The sequence below is a fragment of the Notamacropus eugenii genome, chromosome 7 (genome assembly GCF_028372415.1).
Source record: "Notamacropus eugenii isolate mMacEug1 chromosome 7, mMacEug1.pri_v2, whole genome shotgun sequence".
In the NCBI taxonomy this organism is placed as follows: domain Eukaryota; kingdom Metazoa; phylum Chordata; class Mammalia; order Diprotodontia; family Macropodidae; genus Notamacropus; species Notamacropus eugenii.
Genome location: NC_092878.1, coordinates 103,561,088 through 103,578,410, shown reverse-complemented (window position 1 = coordinate 103,578,410; position 17,323 = coordinate 103,561,088). Strand labels below are relative to the sequence as shown.

Here is a 17,323-nt window from a genome sequence, read left to right as displayed (position 1 = left end):
TACACAACTACCTTATAGCAGAGATATTTTAGCTAACTTTTGCCATTTTTTTCTGGGGCATGGGGGCTTTGCAGCATTCCCAAGTACAAATCAGTAGACAATGGCTATTTACCAAGTGAGTCTACATTTTTTTTTACCCAGCCTATCCTTAGACATTGTGGATACCTCTAATTGTTAGGTAGTTTTTTCTTATATCAAAATTACCTGTGCCTTTCTGCAGCTTCCATGCAAAAGTCTGAGGCTTCTTCCATAAAATTACTATCTTCAAGTATCTGAAGGTCTGTAATCTCCCCATTCCGACCAAGTCTTCCTTTTTCCAGGCTAAAAATCCCCAGTTTCTTCAAATAACATAATAATGACATGAGCCTGATCTCCAGACTTCTTATCATTCTAATTGTTTTCACTTCTCAGTATCCTTCTTGGAAGGTTCATCCAGAACTGAGCACAGTACTGCAGATGTTGTCCGACCAGGGTATAGGCAGGAGATACTGCCCCTGCTGTCATTCTGAATACGTTGTTGCCTAAGACCGCATTTGGGTTGGGTTTTTTTTTTCAGCTATTATGTCACACAGTAGAATCCTCATATTATTTAAGTTAATACACACCTATACTCACATATATTTGTTCCTTGTTTTCTTGACTGGACTATAAGCCCCCTGAGGAAGGAAATAAATTTTATGCTGCTTTGTTCTCTATATAGTTCTCAGCATGGTGTCTTGCATGACCTTGTTGGGGAGCTCTAGGGGTTTTTAAGATGAACTTTTAGTATATGATGCTTCTATGCCCTTTTTAAATTTTTGCTTTGTTTTCTCTTCTGACACCCACCATGCAGTGGGTTATTATTGAACAAGGTTGCTATGCCTACTCAATGGTGGTGGTCCCTCTTTATGATACCCTTGGAAATGAAGCGATCACTTACATAATTAACAAAGGTAAGTTGTTCGTGTTCTTTCAAATGGATATTGGCTTAACAACCGATTAATCGTGGTTCTTTTGAGTTTCTCTTTCATTTAATGTGGGGGGGGGCGCTAATTTAATAGCATTTTCTAATGTGCTTAAAGTATAAAAGTGGCTAACGCTGCTTTAATGTGAAGTGAACATATGGTATCATGGTACTAAATAGTAACCAGGCTTTCAATAATGCCAACTTTAACCTTAGTTTCTATCATTTCTCTTCCAGCTGAACTGTCTTTGGTTTTTGTTGATAAGCCAGAGAAAGTCAATCTCATGTTAGAATCTGTAGAAAACAAGCTAACCCCAGGTCTCAAAACCATAATCATCATGGATCCCTTTGACAGTGATGTCGTGGAACGAGGCAAGAAATGTGGGGTGGAAATAATGAGCATGAAAGTATTCGAGGTAATCACACAGGACTGTTCTGCTGTCATAGAGAATCATAGCATGCTAGGGCTGAAAAAGACCTCAGGTAACAATCATCCAAGTCACCCACTTTTCAGATGAGGAAACTGAGACCTAAAGAAATTAAGTGACTTGCCAGAGACCACACAACTAGTTGGTGATAGAGGTATGACTAAGATGTAGGTTCCCTAATTTCTAAATCCAATGATTTCCCCACTATATCACTCTGACTTCTATGTGTGAATTTTTTACGAAGGGTTATTTGGCTCTTTGGTCCAAGTATCATAACCCAAGAAAGGCAAAGTTGTGCCTTTTAATCCTTATGTGTGCCAATTGACTTCATCCTGTTCCATGACTGTAGACAGTACTGCTAAGCTGGGTTGGTCATTTTCCCTAGCCCAGTCATGTAACTAAGAAGGCAGAAATCCTTCTCTGTCACTGGGCATACACAACTTGTATGTATCCAACAGACTTTAAACTGAAAGAAAACACATTGTGATGAACATTGTGATGAAGAAGTCAAATATTTAGGTCTAGAGTACTTATTATGGCCCACAACCATGAAAAAAGTACCTGTGGTTTGTAGGTTGCTTGGAATCAAACTTCCTAAAGTACCTCATGCCTTCTCTGCCTTTTTGAATGTGGATTAGACTTTCAGATTTCCACAGATTGGAAGTCTGAAAGGTGTGCTTGAAAGACAACATGGTGTAGTGGATAGAACTCTGGGATTGGAGCCAGGTGGTTGTTGTTATTGTTGGATAGTGTCCAACTCTTTCTGCCCCTATGGACCATAGCACCTCAGGCCCTTCTAGCCTCTACTATCTCCCAAAGTCTGTCCAAGCTCATGTTCATTGTTCCCATGACACTATCCAGCTCACACTCTGCCATCCCATCTCTTTTTTGCCTTCCATCTTTCCCAACATCAGGGTTAAATGGGTTAATCTCTACTTCTGATAGACCTATGTGACCTTAAGAAAGTCAACCTCTCTAAGCCTAAGTTTTTTCAACTATAAAGGGAAGGGGTTTGACTAGATAGACCTCCTGGTCCCTTCCATGTGTTAAATCTGGGGTCCTATGAACCTGTGACTCTAGCTAAGTCCCTTGACCTATCTGAGCTTCCATTTCCTTATGGAAGATGTAAATAACAGCAACTACATCACAGGGGGTTGTGGGAACTTAAGGAGATAAAAGCATTTAGCAAATCTGAAAGCATCATAAAAATGACTTATTATTCTTAGTCCACCCAGATAGTCACTTCCTAGATGTCTGAAAAGCAGAAGGCTATTTAAGATGTTCTTTTAGGAGTGTGTCTCCCTCATTGTGCCCTCCTGAGAGCTTCTCTTAAATATTAGTTTCTCTTTCTAAAGGTGACTGGGTAGAGAGGGAAAGATTCCTGGAAACATGGATTTCTAGAACCTCATACCTCATGGGTGTGAAAGCTAGAGGTAGCTGGATCTCTTCAGGCTGGGCCAACACTTAAGTCTCTCTCTTGTAGAGGATCTGTTTCTATATTATTTTTGCCTTTTTCACTGAACCAAATGTATCCATTGCTTAGCACTACCTGCCAGGATGTGTTTGTGTTTATGGCATGCATGTCCTCCTATGCACACACACAAATTTTTAAAGAAGGTGTCTGTAAATCATACCTCCTAGACTGTAAAAAATTGTATCAAAGGATAGTACTAAAAGAAATTTATATTTAGAACAGGCAGAACATTTGCCATCTTCAAATAATATGTTTTGTTTCCAACACCGAAGACCTTACTTAGCACCTCTTACATCAGAACAGTAGGATCTGTTTAGAAAAGTGAAGTGTAGTGCTTAATTAGGTTCAGGTTTAGTTTAATCCCAGTGACTACTGTTATTTGATTCAGAAATGTATGCTTTCCTCATTGGGGAGTTAGCTGCTGAGTGAAGGATACCAAAGTGCCTGGTTGACATTTCCCTGAGTGGTTACAGTTCTTTGTCTCTATCTCCCCTACTTAGCAGTTTTGGGCACCTAGCATCAAGACCACACCAAATGGTAACTTGTATCCTATTTTCCCTCATTCTCTGTTTTAGGACCTGGGAAGAGCTAACAGAAGAAAGCCAAAGGTATGTGTATAAGGAAATCATCCCATCAGAGTTTTGTTGTCCTCTCAGAACTGCCTCCTTTCTGTGGCATGAAAACAACTGAGTCATTTCAGAAAAGCAGTAGAGCCCTTAGCCTCCCTGGAATGTTATCCTTGACTGGCTTCTTCAGGCTTGTACTAAATTTGTTCCTAACCATTTTAGCCTCCGTCGCCTGGTGACCTTGCCGTGATATGTTTCACCAGTGGGACAACAGGTAAGTTTTGAAATGGGAGAGTCTTTGCATAGAAACTGGAAAGTTTGTGCTTCTTTCAGAGAATTAAATCCCTCTCTCCCCCTTGTTACTGATTGCAGTAGGTAGATTGTGAAGGCTGCTTGGCTTGGCCTGAAGTGTGCCTTCTCTGTGTTTTATAGAAAACTTTAAGCATCTAGTAGAACAAAAGTGTCAAACTCAGACAAAAATGGCAGCCACTAATCTGTGCATAAGGATCTCTGCAGGCTGAATATTAGCTTCATGTTAAAATGTTTTTATCTAAGTTTTACTGGTTTTTTTATTTCTTTTGTTAAATATTTCCCAAATTTGTCTTAATCTAGTTCCAGCCCATTGGGGAATGCAAGTGTGGGATACCTCATTCAGCAGGGCCTCAAATAACTGTTGATGAATATACCCATTCTCTAAGGCAGATGGTGCCTTAGGTGATTTTGAGGGTAGGAATCCCTGGTTTTCCCTTATTGTTATCCACCATTCAGAACTGGGTCATATACATAACAGCAATGATAAAGTTTACTTAGCTCAGCCACTGGATTTTGGCAGAGAGACTAGTTGATGGTGGGACATGGTATGACAAATATTGAAGGACTTGACTTGTTGGAATTGTGTTTTCTAAACTGCCATCCATCTTAAGAGGCATGTAAGGCATTCTTAAATGCCCCATCATACAGCTGAGTGACTCAGCAGACAGAGGGCTGGCCCTGTAGTCAAAGACTCATCTTCCTGAGTTTAAATCCATCTTCAGACACTTACTAGCTGTGTTACCTTGCCAAGTTACTTAACCTCTGCCTCAGTTTTTTGAACTATAAGATGGGGATCATAATAGTACCTCTCAGGGTTGTTGTGAGGTTCAAATAAGATCATATTTGCAATTCCTGGCACATAGTAGGTACCAGATAATTGCTAGCTATTATTATTGTTGGTGTTGTCTTTTTTAGAATGTGTTCCATTGGCTTTAACACTCTTCTGCTCCCACTGTGTTCTGCAGGCAATCCCAAAGGGGCATTGATCACTCATCGAAATGTAGTGAGCAACTGTTCAGCTTTTGTGAAAGTGACAGAGGTAACCACTGGAAATGCTGGAATGGCTGTCTGTGTTAGGTGGCATTAAGCCACAAGAATTGAAGTAGTTAAGCCCATTGTTCTTTGGTGATCTAGCTGAAGTACGGGTGATTTTTGAATATTCATTAAGATGTCGGTGGAGCACATCCATAAGTTGCCCTTCCCTGCATCCCAACTCCTGCCTGCCACTGTGGAGGCAGATTGGCCAGTAAAAGCTCTTAAAAACTTGGACAGTGAAACTGCATTTGGATGTTGTCGTAAAGATTTTGTTAAGGCAAAACAAAGAATACAGAGGATGGCCTCAACGTGCTCTGTCTGCTTGACTAATTCAGCATCCCTTTGAGGATGCTAAAGGATGCCAGATGGGTAGGTTTATTCATACTAGAGATCTCCCAACTTCCCAAGATCTACCATCCTCTTGTGAAGAAGTTAAAGTTGTCATCCCAGCTGCCTCACACATCTGTTATCTCCTCACTCCCTGTGAGGCTTAGGCAACCCCTCATCTGATGATGCAGGGTCAGAACAATCAATGTTACTTTTGTCCTTCAAAGAACATTCTCTTTGCCCACCTTGAACCTTACACATCTGACTTTTGCAATCTTCCTAAAATACTCCATTGCCTTAATTTTTATGGCAGATTTTTATACTTAACAGGTTCAGGGAATGAAATCCTATTATTGAATAATGAGAGAAGATGGATCCATTTGGGGTCTTGCAATTTTAATGATCAGACTCTTCCCTCAGTCCCCTACCTGAAAGCACTTTTTAAAATGTATGCAACATCAAGTGAAATTTTTACTTGTTATTCCTTCTTCTAAGAAAATCTAAGGGAGGTGATACGTTCATGCAAGACTTTAAAAAAATCATTTATAAAAATGAAATTGAGTTTTTCAGTCTACAAAAACCTTAAATCAGACTGATAGGAAATTCTTTCAGTTCTGTATCTGTGGGTACAGAGACATTCCAAGATGAGCTCCTCCAAATGGTGACCTCCATAGCTGTTGTCCTTTGGATTGACCGGTGATTGGGATGCAGGTTGGGTTGGGTTGGCTTGGGTTGTTGTATAACTACAGTCTAATGGATAAGGAATTGCTTCTTACTATTGATTCTGTTACTTACCAGTTTGCCCAGTTTGGTACTATGATTACTCTAACGTGTAGAATTTGTGACAGTTTCTTGAGGGAGTGGGAAGGTCAAAGTAGATGTACCAGTCTCATGTTAGCTCATCAGCCAACCCACCAACCTGACAGATGCCTTATTTTGGCCAGAATTTGATTACAAGTTTATCATCACCATGTGCAAACACCTACCATCACCCTAAAGGGGTTAGACCAAGCTTGGGCAGTAGGTGTTGGGGATGGTACTCAAGGGTGTACAGGGTAGAGACTTTATTTACAGGGGACAACAGACAACTTGTGTTGGCCTGAAGTTTATTTGAAACCAATAAAATATGCATGGGAGATGAAATATTGGGCTAAAATTAAGAATAAGATTCCAGCTACTGAAATCACCTTCAAGCTCCTGAGTACAAGTATATTGGTATTGGCTTCTTTTTCCTCTTTGTAATGTTGTGGTATCACTTTTATTGAGAGGTGACTTCCTGTATTCCTGACCTGAAGGTTGAAACTGATCTTGCTGGGAAGGGAGGGAGCGATGGCAGTGGTGGGCTAACAATTCTGAACAATTAGAGCACATGATTCCTTAATGTCCTGAGTAGGGGAAGGGGATGGGTTTGGGGGCAGGGTGCACAGATTTTCCTAACTTTGACTGAACCACCTAAATGGATTCAGCTTATGTCTTTTAGAAGACAAATGGTAGCCCAGATATCAAATAACTCATTTAATTCCATTCTTTGGCTGATACTGATTACTTGTCAGTAATAAATACAAAAGAAGGTTGTATTGCATAGTGGTTAGAGAGCCAGCCTTGCCAGGAAGACATTGGATTTAAGTCCCCCTTTATGTCATACTGGCTATATGAGACTGGCCAAGAGATTTAATATCTTCGGACAACCCTCTGAGGCTCTTAAGTTGCTAATGCTTCTACATTAGTAAGGAGATTTTTGCTTCCTAAGAGTTTCCCACATATTGGAATCAAAGCCCTAGATACCCCCAGATCACATGTTCTCTCCCTCAGTAAAGTTAAGGTAATATGTGCTCAGAAATATGGGGGTGGACAATGAATGGAAATCTTAATCGTCTTGTGCTTCTCTGCCATGCTGGTGTCTTTGCTTGCAGAATGTGGTGGCTCCTTCTCCAGATGACATTCTGATCTCTTTCTTACCTCTTGCCCATATGTTTGAGAGAATTGTGGAGGTAGGCGCTGAGTTGTTTGCGTTACTTTTCTTGTTTTTTGCATGTTTGTTCAGTTATTGTCTTTTCACAGAAAACACTTCAGTTGAACTCCAGTGACTCACACATTTCATATTTACCCCTTGCTCACATGTATGAGCAGTTAATGCTGGTAAGGAGACTGGGATACAGCGTGGGATGATGTTGTAAATTAATCTCTTGCCTTGTATCACGTACAAGACTCAGATTACTGAGAACAGTGTAGGTGCCACCCTCATTTTTTCCCCTGTTCCCGGGTTTAAACTGAGCACATCTACATGAGTAGTTAACTGTCAGTTTTTTGATATTTAAAAAGGAAATTTGATCTTCTGATCCAATTCTACCCAGTCTTTTGACCCAGAAATTCAAGTCAATGCATAGTCAGTATAATTTCATCCTTTTTTGGTTAAGCCAAATTAAATATTTATGAAGTTTATATAAATTTTTATATATTTAATAAATTATAAATAAATATAAAAATAAGCCGAATTATTCAAGATTTGCCCTCTTGTCGCATTTGAGGCAATTAGATGATAAGTAGATAGAAGGAATGTTGGAATTGAAGTCAGGAAGACCTGAGTTCAAGTCCTGCTTCAAGTACTTGCTAGCTGTGTGACCCTGGACAAGTCACTCATCTGTAAAGTGAAGATAATAATAAAACCCAGTTGATTAGATAAATGTTAGTCATTATTAGTCAAAATGTACAAATGGGCTTATTTTTGTAACACATTCGGGTTTGACTTGAGAAAGGGGAGAGTCTATAAACAGATTTGGCAAAATTGCTTTGACATAAGCACATGACTCAACCCAGCCAAGAATGCTTTCTCAGTTTTGTTTTCAGGGTTATAAATCTGGGAGTAAGGGATTACATTAGAAGCAGAGAGAAGTTAAGAAAACAGAGAAGCTCACTCTGGAATAGGGTTTCTGTAAAGTGGAGTCCCTTCATGCTAAGAATCAGACTGGTGCTCCATAGCTGCTTTTGACCTGATCACTAGCAAGAGGTGAAATGGGCTGTGTTCCTTTAAAAAAAAATGGTGACCATACATGGTATATAACAATTCTTAAAGGGCCATGCATAAGGAACTATAGATCGGGACAACACCTTGAAACTGTTTTGTTGTTGTTCAGTAGTTTTCAGTCATGGCCAACTCTTTGTGATCCCATTTGGGGTTTTCTTGGCAAAGATACTGACTGGAGTGGTTTGTCATTTCTTTCTCCAGCTCATTTTACAGATGAGGAAACTGAGGCAGGCAGGGTTAAATGACTTACCCAGAGTCACACAGGTAGTGTCTGAGGCCAGATTTCAGTTTGGGAAGATGAATCTTCCTGCCTCCAGACGCGGCACTCTCTTGTGTCACCTCGCTGCCCAAAACAAACTATATTGAATAAAAACCTATTGAAATTTCACTTTTGAATACAAAATAGAGGGAAGCTAATTTAATTTGGCTGTATAGATTTAACAAATGTAAGGGCCAGATGTGCAGTGGAATGTATCACTACATGGCCAATCACTATAATCTGCCCGTGACTCACTGAGGTTGAAAGTCTAACAACTTTTTGGATAGTTTTTTTTAAAGTAAGCTTATCATAATAAAATAAATTCTAATCAACTTAGACTTTAGGTAATAGTTGAAGTCAATAGGGTGAAGCAGTAGCATAGCAACTAAAATTTACATTTGAAGTATTGATCCAAATGGGGGTCACACTTTTCTCCCCGGACTCTGGTCTGTGCACAACATGAATGCCACCTGGCAATGCGCTGTAGGGTAATGATGGCAAACATCATACAGTACCTCTTTCTTTACCTTCATTTGAATGGAAATCAGTATAAAAAGGGTCATACTGATTATGCTTAATAATTTTTGCAATTGTTTTTCAATACATACGTATATACATATACATACATATATAACTTATATATACATATGTTTATATGTAATTTATATACAGTATAAAATTTTATATAATATCTACAAATATAATTTGCATATAATTTCCCTTCTCAAAGAAATCACATTTTTAGGAGTATGGATTACATGTGGAACAATATGGAAGTATTTTCTTTATTTAAAATGTATTTTACTGAAGTTTTTTGTATTACTTCACAGTCATATCTTCCCCGTTTCTCCCTCCCCTTTCCCATTTGAATTTGTGGCAAAAACAATTCAGCAGAACCATTTGCTCCATGGACCATACCTGAAATTGTATGCACTATTCTGTACCAGTAGACCCCCACCCCTCTACCATGAAGGATGGTATCGTTTTCTTACAACCACCAAGGCGAGATACAGTATCTTCAACTAAAACCAAAAAGTACACAAGTATCCCTTCCTCTAATAAATAAAGCAAAATGTATCCCAGTCCCAATCCTCCTTTACCCAAGGATTATATTAATCCTAAAATATATCATCTAATGATGTTCTAGCCCCGAGATTATAACCAAAAATTCTTTTGCAGGCATACCCAGCATAATCTGTTTCTCCAAACACTCATGTCATAATATTTCAAGTATACACAGATTCACAAGTGTAAGGATTCTCCTCATCACTGAAGACCATAATTACTTGTTGCCTTTAGTAGACTGTTTTCATGAATTGTAGCTGAGAACATTCATCATGAATCATCTGCCCTCCTGATGACGAGCCTTTCTGGACTTAGCGAAGTCAGGTCTTGGACTCTGGAACAGTCTATTGTCAGACTGGCCCCTAAAGCCATAACAGCTTCTAAATCTTTGCCAGGTCCTACAGAGTATTTCAGAACTGCCTTACCACCATTCATACCACACTGAAGTATTAGAAGACTTCAGTGGATATTAATATTAACAAAAGTAAACTAATGTTCTGGCCCATATTATTTGGCAATAATATTGTGATCAGAGGTCATCTTGTTTAAACCCCTCATTTTATAAATGAGGAAACTGAGACCCAGAGATTTTATCAAGGTCCTCAGATTTCAGGGCAGGCCTGCCCCAAACCTTTGGCATGCCATAAGCAGCCCGTGCACGGGTCATCAGTCACCCGCACGCTGCAAGTTGTGCAGGTTTGATCTAGAGCAAGTGTTCCTTTCATTGTACACATAACTCATTAAAAATAAAACAAAAATACAACCTTACAATATATCAAACTCCACTATGGTGTTCTCCAGGCAGTTGTCTATATATAATAAATACTGTGTGTAACTGCTTCCCATAATATTATGTCACCTCTTTTTATGTTTTTCTGGGATACCAACGAACAATGTTAGATGAGATGGTCTAGGTTAGAGAATTTAAAGGTATTTGGAACTTGGTGGCCAAAAGCCAAACTGAGATGCTCTCACCAGAAGGTCTACAGGTTCCTGAACTCATGCCTTCTTGTTCCCCCTCTTCAGTGTGTAATTCTCTGTCATGGAGCTAAAATTGGATTCTTCCAAGGAGATATCCGGTTACTTATGGATGACCTCAAGATGCTGCAGCCCACCGTCTTCCCTGTGGTCCCAAGATTGCTGAACCGGATGTTTGACAGAGTAAGTTTAAGCCTTTCAGGAGGGTTGGAATAGGGAGAGACTCCAACTCCAGCTCAGGGAGGAGGGAGTCTTGCATGGAGCAATATTAAAGTGCCCTCAAAGACAGGATGGGGAAGTAAGAAGCATTTATTAAGTGCTTACTTTGTGCCAGGCATTGTGCTAATCACTAGGAACACACATTCCAGTAAAAATAAAAGTATTCTCGGCTCTCAAGGAGCTCACATCCTAATGAGAAAGAAAGTGCACAAGGGGGCTACCAAGGAAGGAAAGGGGGACTTGATCAAGGGCATTCTGTTGAAGTCTGAAAAGTCAGAAACACGGCCAGGAGGCCAGTGAAAGTTGGCCGAACTGGGCCACACTCAACATGGAGGCCTCAGTACAGGAGGAATTCCCAATGGGAGGTGGCTAACATGGGGAAGGAGGTGCCCCCGAGGGGAGGGAGGAGGCCTCAAGAGCACAGGGATATTCCAGGATGGGACAGTGGCTGAGGAGGCATGATAGCAAAGCCTGGGAAGCCAGAAGCAGAGCCAAGAGGGGAATGAAGGTGGGAATAGGACGTGAACTGTACCTGCAACAGCTTTAATAGTAAAGGGGAAATTATTGGCTGTGTGTTCATTGTCAACTTCAAATGCAAATGCTGTACAAGCCTTCATTTACATGAGGGCAAGACTTCAATCTGTTTTGTGGAACAACCTAGTAATCTTTATGGGCTGGTTAGATTTTTGGACAGGCCGACACAATGGTGAAACGGTGGATCCTGGACTTTGCTTCCAAGAGGAAAGAGGCAGAACTCCGAAGTGGCATAATTAGAAACAACAGCCTGTGGGATAAAATCATTTTCCACAAAATTCAGGTAATAAGTGAACATGTCACAATTTCTCTTACTGCTTAAACTAGCCAGGATCCAAATTTCTAATGGGGCTTTTGAGGAGGAGGCTAGAGAGGATGTGTGTGTGTGTGTGTGTGTGTGTGTGTGTGTGTGTGTGTGTGTGTGTGTGTGTGTGTGTGTGTGTGTGCGTGTGTGCGTGGTATTTTATTTCTTGGATATATACATTTTGAAATTCAGTCATTGGCCTGGAGGTAGAAGGGTCCTCAGAGGCCATCTAGTCCAGGGCTTCTTAAACTTTTCCCCTGGGGACCCCTTTTCACCTTCTGGCAGCTTTCATTGGCATTGTGTGGTGTGACAGCATGCACAGTACAAAATGTGCATGCTTTGTGTTCAGAACCGAGGCTGCTGTGAAGCTGTGCAATGCCACATGGGCGAGTGCTGCCAGAAGCACCTCGGATTCATAATACATTTGATTTTTAATTAATTTTTGGTCATTGCATGTTCAAAAACCTTTTACCGTTGCCAGATTTTTCATGACCCCCTATGGGGTCAAGAGCCACAGTTTAACAAATGCTGAATTAGTCCAACATCCTCACTTTACTGAGAGCCAGAGAAAAGGAGTCACTTGCCCAGGATCATATAGGTAGATCATATAGATCATACAGGTAGAAAGCATCAGAGGTGGACCTTAAACCCAGGTGCTCTTTCTATGGTAGCAGTAGTAGTAGTAGTAGCAGCAGCAGCAGCAGCAGCAGCAGTAGTAGTAGTAGATGATACTGGATATTGGAGTGGCTCATCATTTCCTTCTCCAGCTCATTTTACAAATGGGGAAACTGAAGCAAAAGGGTTAAATGTCTTGCCCAGGGTCACACAGTTAGTAAACATCTGAGGCCAGATTTGAATTCAGGAAAATGAGTCTTCCTGAATCTAGACCTGGGCATTCTATTTACTGCACCACCTTGCTGCCTCATAGATTTGATATAGGGTATCCTCAAAAGCTTAATGCTTCACAAATTTTGGGGCATCCTATATTATACTCATTTTACAGATGAGGTTAAAATTAAACTCAACAATTATTATTTAGTGTTTGCCATGTGCCTGATACCATGCTAGACACAGGGGATATGGATACAAAATGAAAAACAGTCCCCCACCTTGAGGTTCTTTCTCCAACATGTAAAGAGTTTAGAACATCTAGCTAGGAATCGGTGATGCAGGACTGAAGCTTGGGAGAGAGGTTAGGGCTGGATAGATGGAACTGGGGAATCATCTATAGAGGGATGATCACTGAGCCTATGGGAGCTAATGGTAAACCAGAAGTATAAAAAGAGGGGGAAGAAAGGCCCCAGGAGAGGCCATGGACCAGCCTGGCTGGGAGGTGGGAGGAAGCCAGCAATCCACCAAAGAAACCAAGGAAGGAGTGGTCCATTAGAAGGGAGGAGAACCAGTAGATAGCCATGTTGCAAAAACCCAGGGGAGAAGGTGTATCCCCTAGTCACACACACAGAGCTCGCTAATTAGGAGAGATGGCAGTATTTAAATTCTGACTCCGGGCTCAGCATTCATTCTCTGTGGCTTTCTGGATGTTCTGATTTCTGCTGAATCACTTTAACCTAAGCACAAGTTAGCATGGCCTTGAGAGAACGGAACTGGAGCTGTGGATGGAGCGCTGGTTCAAAGAGGCTTCAGTGCATCAGAAAAATTCCTGACAGTGCTTAGCAGGGAGCATCAGTTCTCAGATGGTCACCCAGCATCCTTTCTTTTTTCCCTCTCTACCCCTTTAAGGCAAGTCTTGGAGGGAAAGTAAGGTTAATGATCACTGGAGCAGCCCCTGTATCAGCAACCGTTCTAACCTTTCTGAGAGCAGCACTTGGATGTCAGGTAAGTTGTCAAAGTTGTTTGGGGGTTTATCCAGATGAGCGGTGAACATGGGGAAGCATGTGTGTGTGTGTGCGTGTGTGTGTGCGCGTGTGTGTGCGTGTGCATGTGTGTGTGTGTTTAATCCCTTGCATGGGGTAAGGGGCAGCAATTTAGTTGGCAGTTTTGCATCTGGAAGAAGAGACAAAATTATAACAAATGTGTGCAAGGGTTATGCGTGTTGTCATTCTTCAAGGCCCAGTCTGTATTTTTTACGTGATGACAAGAAATTGCACGTGCTGTTCTCTGCCTTGGTTAGTGGCACACACTCTTTAGGCATAGTTGGGCTTAGCGTAGTCTTGAACCATGAAACAGAAAACCCCTGTGTGCCCTTTCCAGCAGAAGCCTATCCCTGTGCCCTCCTCTCCTTGGTACACCATTTATGAATGGGACATTCACATCTGCCATACTGACCATTGAAAGTCTTTGTTGTTTGTTCAGTAGTTGGAATTGTTGTACTTTAAAGCGAGGGAATGTCTTAGTCTCTCATAATAATAATTAATAATAATAATTATAGCTAGCACATATTACTTTAATGTTTACAAAGTACTTTTTAGGCATTATCTCATTGGATCCTCACAACAACCCTGTGAAGGAGGTGATATTCTTATCCCCATTTTACAGATGGGAAAATTCAGGTATTAGAGAGGTAAAGTTGACTTGCCCAGTGTCTCACAGCTAGTAAGTAGTTAAGATAGGATTTGAACTCGGGATTTCCTGATTCCAACTGTAGCACTCCATGTGCTGTACCATCTGATGGCCACCTAGTGCTGTAAAGGCCTGACCCCTCCCCGCCTTTTCATAGAGTCTGCACCACTGGGACTGAGAGCATTTCCTAGTGCTCACCTCAGAGATACATGGGGAAATCATGAGGCACCAACAATGGTTCTCACTGACAGACCCAACTCTCATTTCTTTACCAAGAAATCCTAAGTTTTCATGTACCCTAGACTTCCTAGAAACTGTTTCTGCCTTTGACATTTAAATCTTCTCATTTCTTCCCTGAAGGACTCCTTTTGCAGGACTCTGTCACAGTATTTAAGAGTCTCTGACTCAGGTGGATATGAACTCTGAAGCTAATAAATTGCTTAAGAGCTAAGTAGGCTTAGGGTTGGTTGCATCAAAATTGAGATTTGAACCCAGGTCCTTTGACTCCAGAGGCAGTGATCTCTGCTCTTAGTACAGTGATTAGCTATATACACACAAATATGCATATATACATATATATATATATGTATACATACATATATATGTCTGTATATACATCCATATGTGTCAATAAATTGGATGGATGGATGCATGGATGGATAGATGCCATATCTTGTCATGGAGGGTCAGTATCCTGTGGGGTGACCCAAACAGAATTCATCCACAAGGATGGCCCTATTTCATACAGACTGTTAAGGTATGGAATCAATTTTGCCACAGTGAGCGAAATCACTTAGGATAAATAGTTCTAGGCTGTAGGTATTAATTACGCTTCCTAGAAGAGGATTCTGTTCTCAAAGGAATAGATTGCAAATATTAGTGCTTTTAAAAAAAAGAAAGAAAAATGTTTTATTCAATTCTTTGTTTTTGTTGATATTGGTATTAAGTTTAGAATAAAAGTTAAACAAAATTAAATAAAATTAAGTTAGACAAAATTGTAAATAGTTTGGGGTGTGTAGTTTATGGAAAAGGGGAAATATAAATTGTACAAAACAATAACTTAATGCTGTGTCCCTTCTAGTCTCTCTTTCATATATAAACTTATAAATTGTTGTTCTTAATGTCATATCCCATGTATAGAAATATATGAAGACATGAAGTCATAGTTGTATAGCTAGAAGAAGGAATTTGAGATGCCATCTAGTGCAGTCTCTTCATTTTACAGATGAGTAAACTGAGGCCCTTAGGGTCTTCCCCTCCCAAATCATCATCTTTTTCTTCTTTTTCTCCTCCTCCTTCTTCTTCTTTTCCTCTTCCTTTTCCTTTTCCTCCTTCTCCTCTTCCTCCTCCTTCTTCTCCTCCTCTTTCTCTCCTCCTCCTCCTTCTTCTCCTCCTCCTTCTTCTTCTCCTCCTCCTCCTCTCTCCTCCTCCTTCTTCTCCTCCTCCTCCTCCATCTTCTCCTCCTCCTCTTCCTTTTTCTCCCTCTCCTTCTCCTCTTTCTTCTCCTCTTCCTCCTCCTTCATATTCTCCTCCTCCTTCTTCTTCCTTTTCCTCTTCCTTGCCATTCTTCATCTCATTTCTGATGTCTTAATCACTGAATAGACATAAGACCTTAGCTTGAAAAGGCCACTGTCCCCCACAGCACTGAGCCACCTCCAGTGGTCCTGATCTGTATCTTACCACTGGTCCCAGATCAGATGGCTCCAGAGGTGTAAGTGAGGCTGGGGACTTTGCACAGCTCTCCCTCACTTCAATCCAGTTCACTTTCATGTCATGGTATCACCTCCCTGATGCCACGGTCCTCTTCCAGAATGAAGGACAACAAACATCAGCACCTTGAGCGGCATCAAGCTGAGGCCCATGCAGAGCACTTCAGAGACCCGTGGGTTCAGTGGTCTGGGTGCTCCCTGTACCATGTAATAAACACATGGATGTGTACCGCACTTTGTTGAGTTCTTCCCTGATGGTCGCACAGAAATTTCCAGTATGTTGCTAACACAAGCTAAGACGTACTAAATGTTTCTGTACAGCCAGGTCCCTTGTCCTCTTGATATCCTCAGAATGCAGTCCCAGTAGTGAGACAGTTGATCAAAGAATATTTCCATTTTCATTATTTTTCTTTGATAATTACCATACTGTTCTAAAAAAAGCAGCACCAACTCACAACTCTACAAATGGTTAGAGGTTGGTTTTGCGCTTGTTTTATCAGTGGTCATTTAAAAAAAAAATTTGAACATATGCAAAATATCAGCTTTATTTAAATAATTATCAATCATAAAGGATGAAATAAAATTTTAGACAATGAAATATCAAATGATTTAAATGTCATTTCCTTGTGACTGCTACTTCATTAAACATATTAACACGATTTCACTGTTTATTTGAAAGGACAAATGTGAGGCAGCAGATCAACTTATCGACTCTAATGCATTTTAGAACTCAAGTTATTATTTAAATAGACAAATGTAGAATTCAGTATAGCTGATTAGCCGAGGAAAACACGTAGACTAATAGTACATAGCATATATCTTTTTAAAAAATGCCTCATGTCTTTAATCCAGTTTTATAAAAATTAACACAAGATCAAAATTCTCCATTTAAAGCAGGGATTATTAACCTGGGATCTATTAACTTAGAAAAGGTGTTTTGAGATGACTATTTCAATGTAACTATTTTCCACAAAATTGTATTCATCTTATGCACTTAAAAATATTAATTCTGAGGTGAGGTCTAAAGCCTTAATCATAATAGCAAAGGGGAATGCATGCTGCAAAAATGGCTAAAAACTCCCTGTTTTATAGTATTTTGTCTTTATTATTTTTTTAAGTGTTTGCTTTGTATAGTATTTCAGAGCCAGTTTTACCCATACTTCGTGGCTAACATTTCTAAACTTTTTTTGCTCCTGACTTAACTCTGGTAACAATTAAGTAAGACTGGCAGCCTTAGGAAACTCAGCAAGGTCTGGAAATTATTCTGTGATTACGCGATCTTTTCTGCCTCTTGGACCCCTCTGACAGCTTAGCTATGCCTATGGACCCCTTTGCAGAATAAGGTCTAAAATAAAGTCCATAGGATCAGAGAGGAAACCAATTATATGAAAATACAGTAACCAAAATGTACATTTTTTTTAAAGTTCATGAATCCCAGTTGAAGAACTAAAGAGTTGTTAGCAGGTTTGACTAGATCAGAGGAATGTCATAGACATAGACATATATACATGTACATATACATACATATTTGTGTATATGTATGTATACACATATATGTATGTGTGTACACACACACACACACACACACACACACACACACACACACACACACACACCTGTTGTGA

General features: G+C 40.3%; 1 protein-coding gene across 5 annotated transcripts in view; it reads left to right on the top strand.

The window, feature by feature from the left end:
- Positions 1-17,323, top strand: part of ACSL1 (acyl-CoA synthetase long chain family member 1) — a 96,626-nt gene that overhangs the window by 67,147 nt on the left and 12,156 nt on the right. For 3 of the 5 annotated variants that reach the window (XM_072624008.1, XM_072624010.1, XM_072624006.1), the window contains exons 6-14: positions 833-932; positions 1,181-1,359; positions 3,421-3,453; positions 3,634-3,685; positions 4,689-4,762; positions 6,999-7,076; positions 10,461-10,595; positions 11,314-11,448; positions 13,210-13,305. In XM_072624008.1, the coding sequence (XP_072480109.1) occupies positions 833-932; positions 1,181-1,359; positions 3,421-3,453; positions 3,634-3,685; positions 4,689-4,762; positions 6,999-7,076; positions 10,461-10,595; positions 11,314-11,448; positions 13,210-13,305 (882 nt within the window). Of the gene's footprint in view, positions 1-832; positions 933-1,180; positions 1,360-3,420; positions 3,454-3,633; positions 3,686-4,688; positions 4,763-6,998; positions 7,077-7,146; positions 7,225-10,460; positions 10,596-11,313; positions 11,449-13,209; positions 13,306-17,323 lie in introns of all 5 variants that reach the window. The other 2 variants (XM_072624011.1, XM_072624007.1) reach the window with 2 other exon arrangements.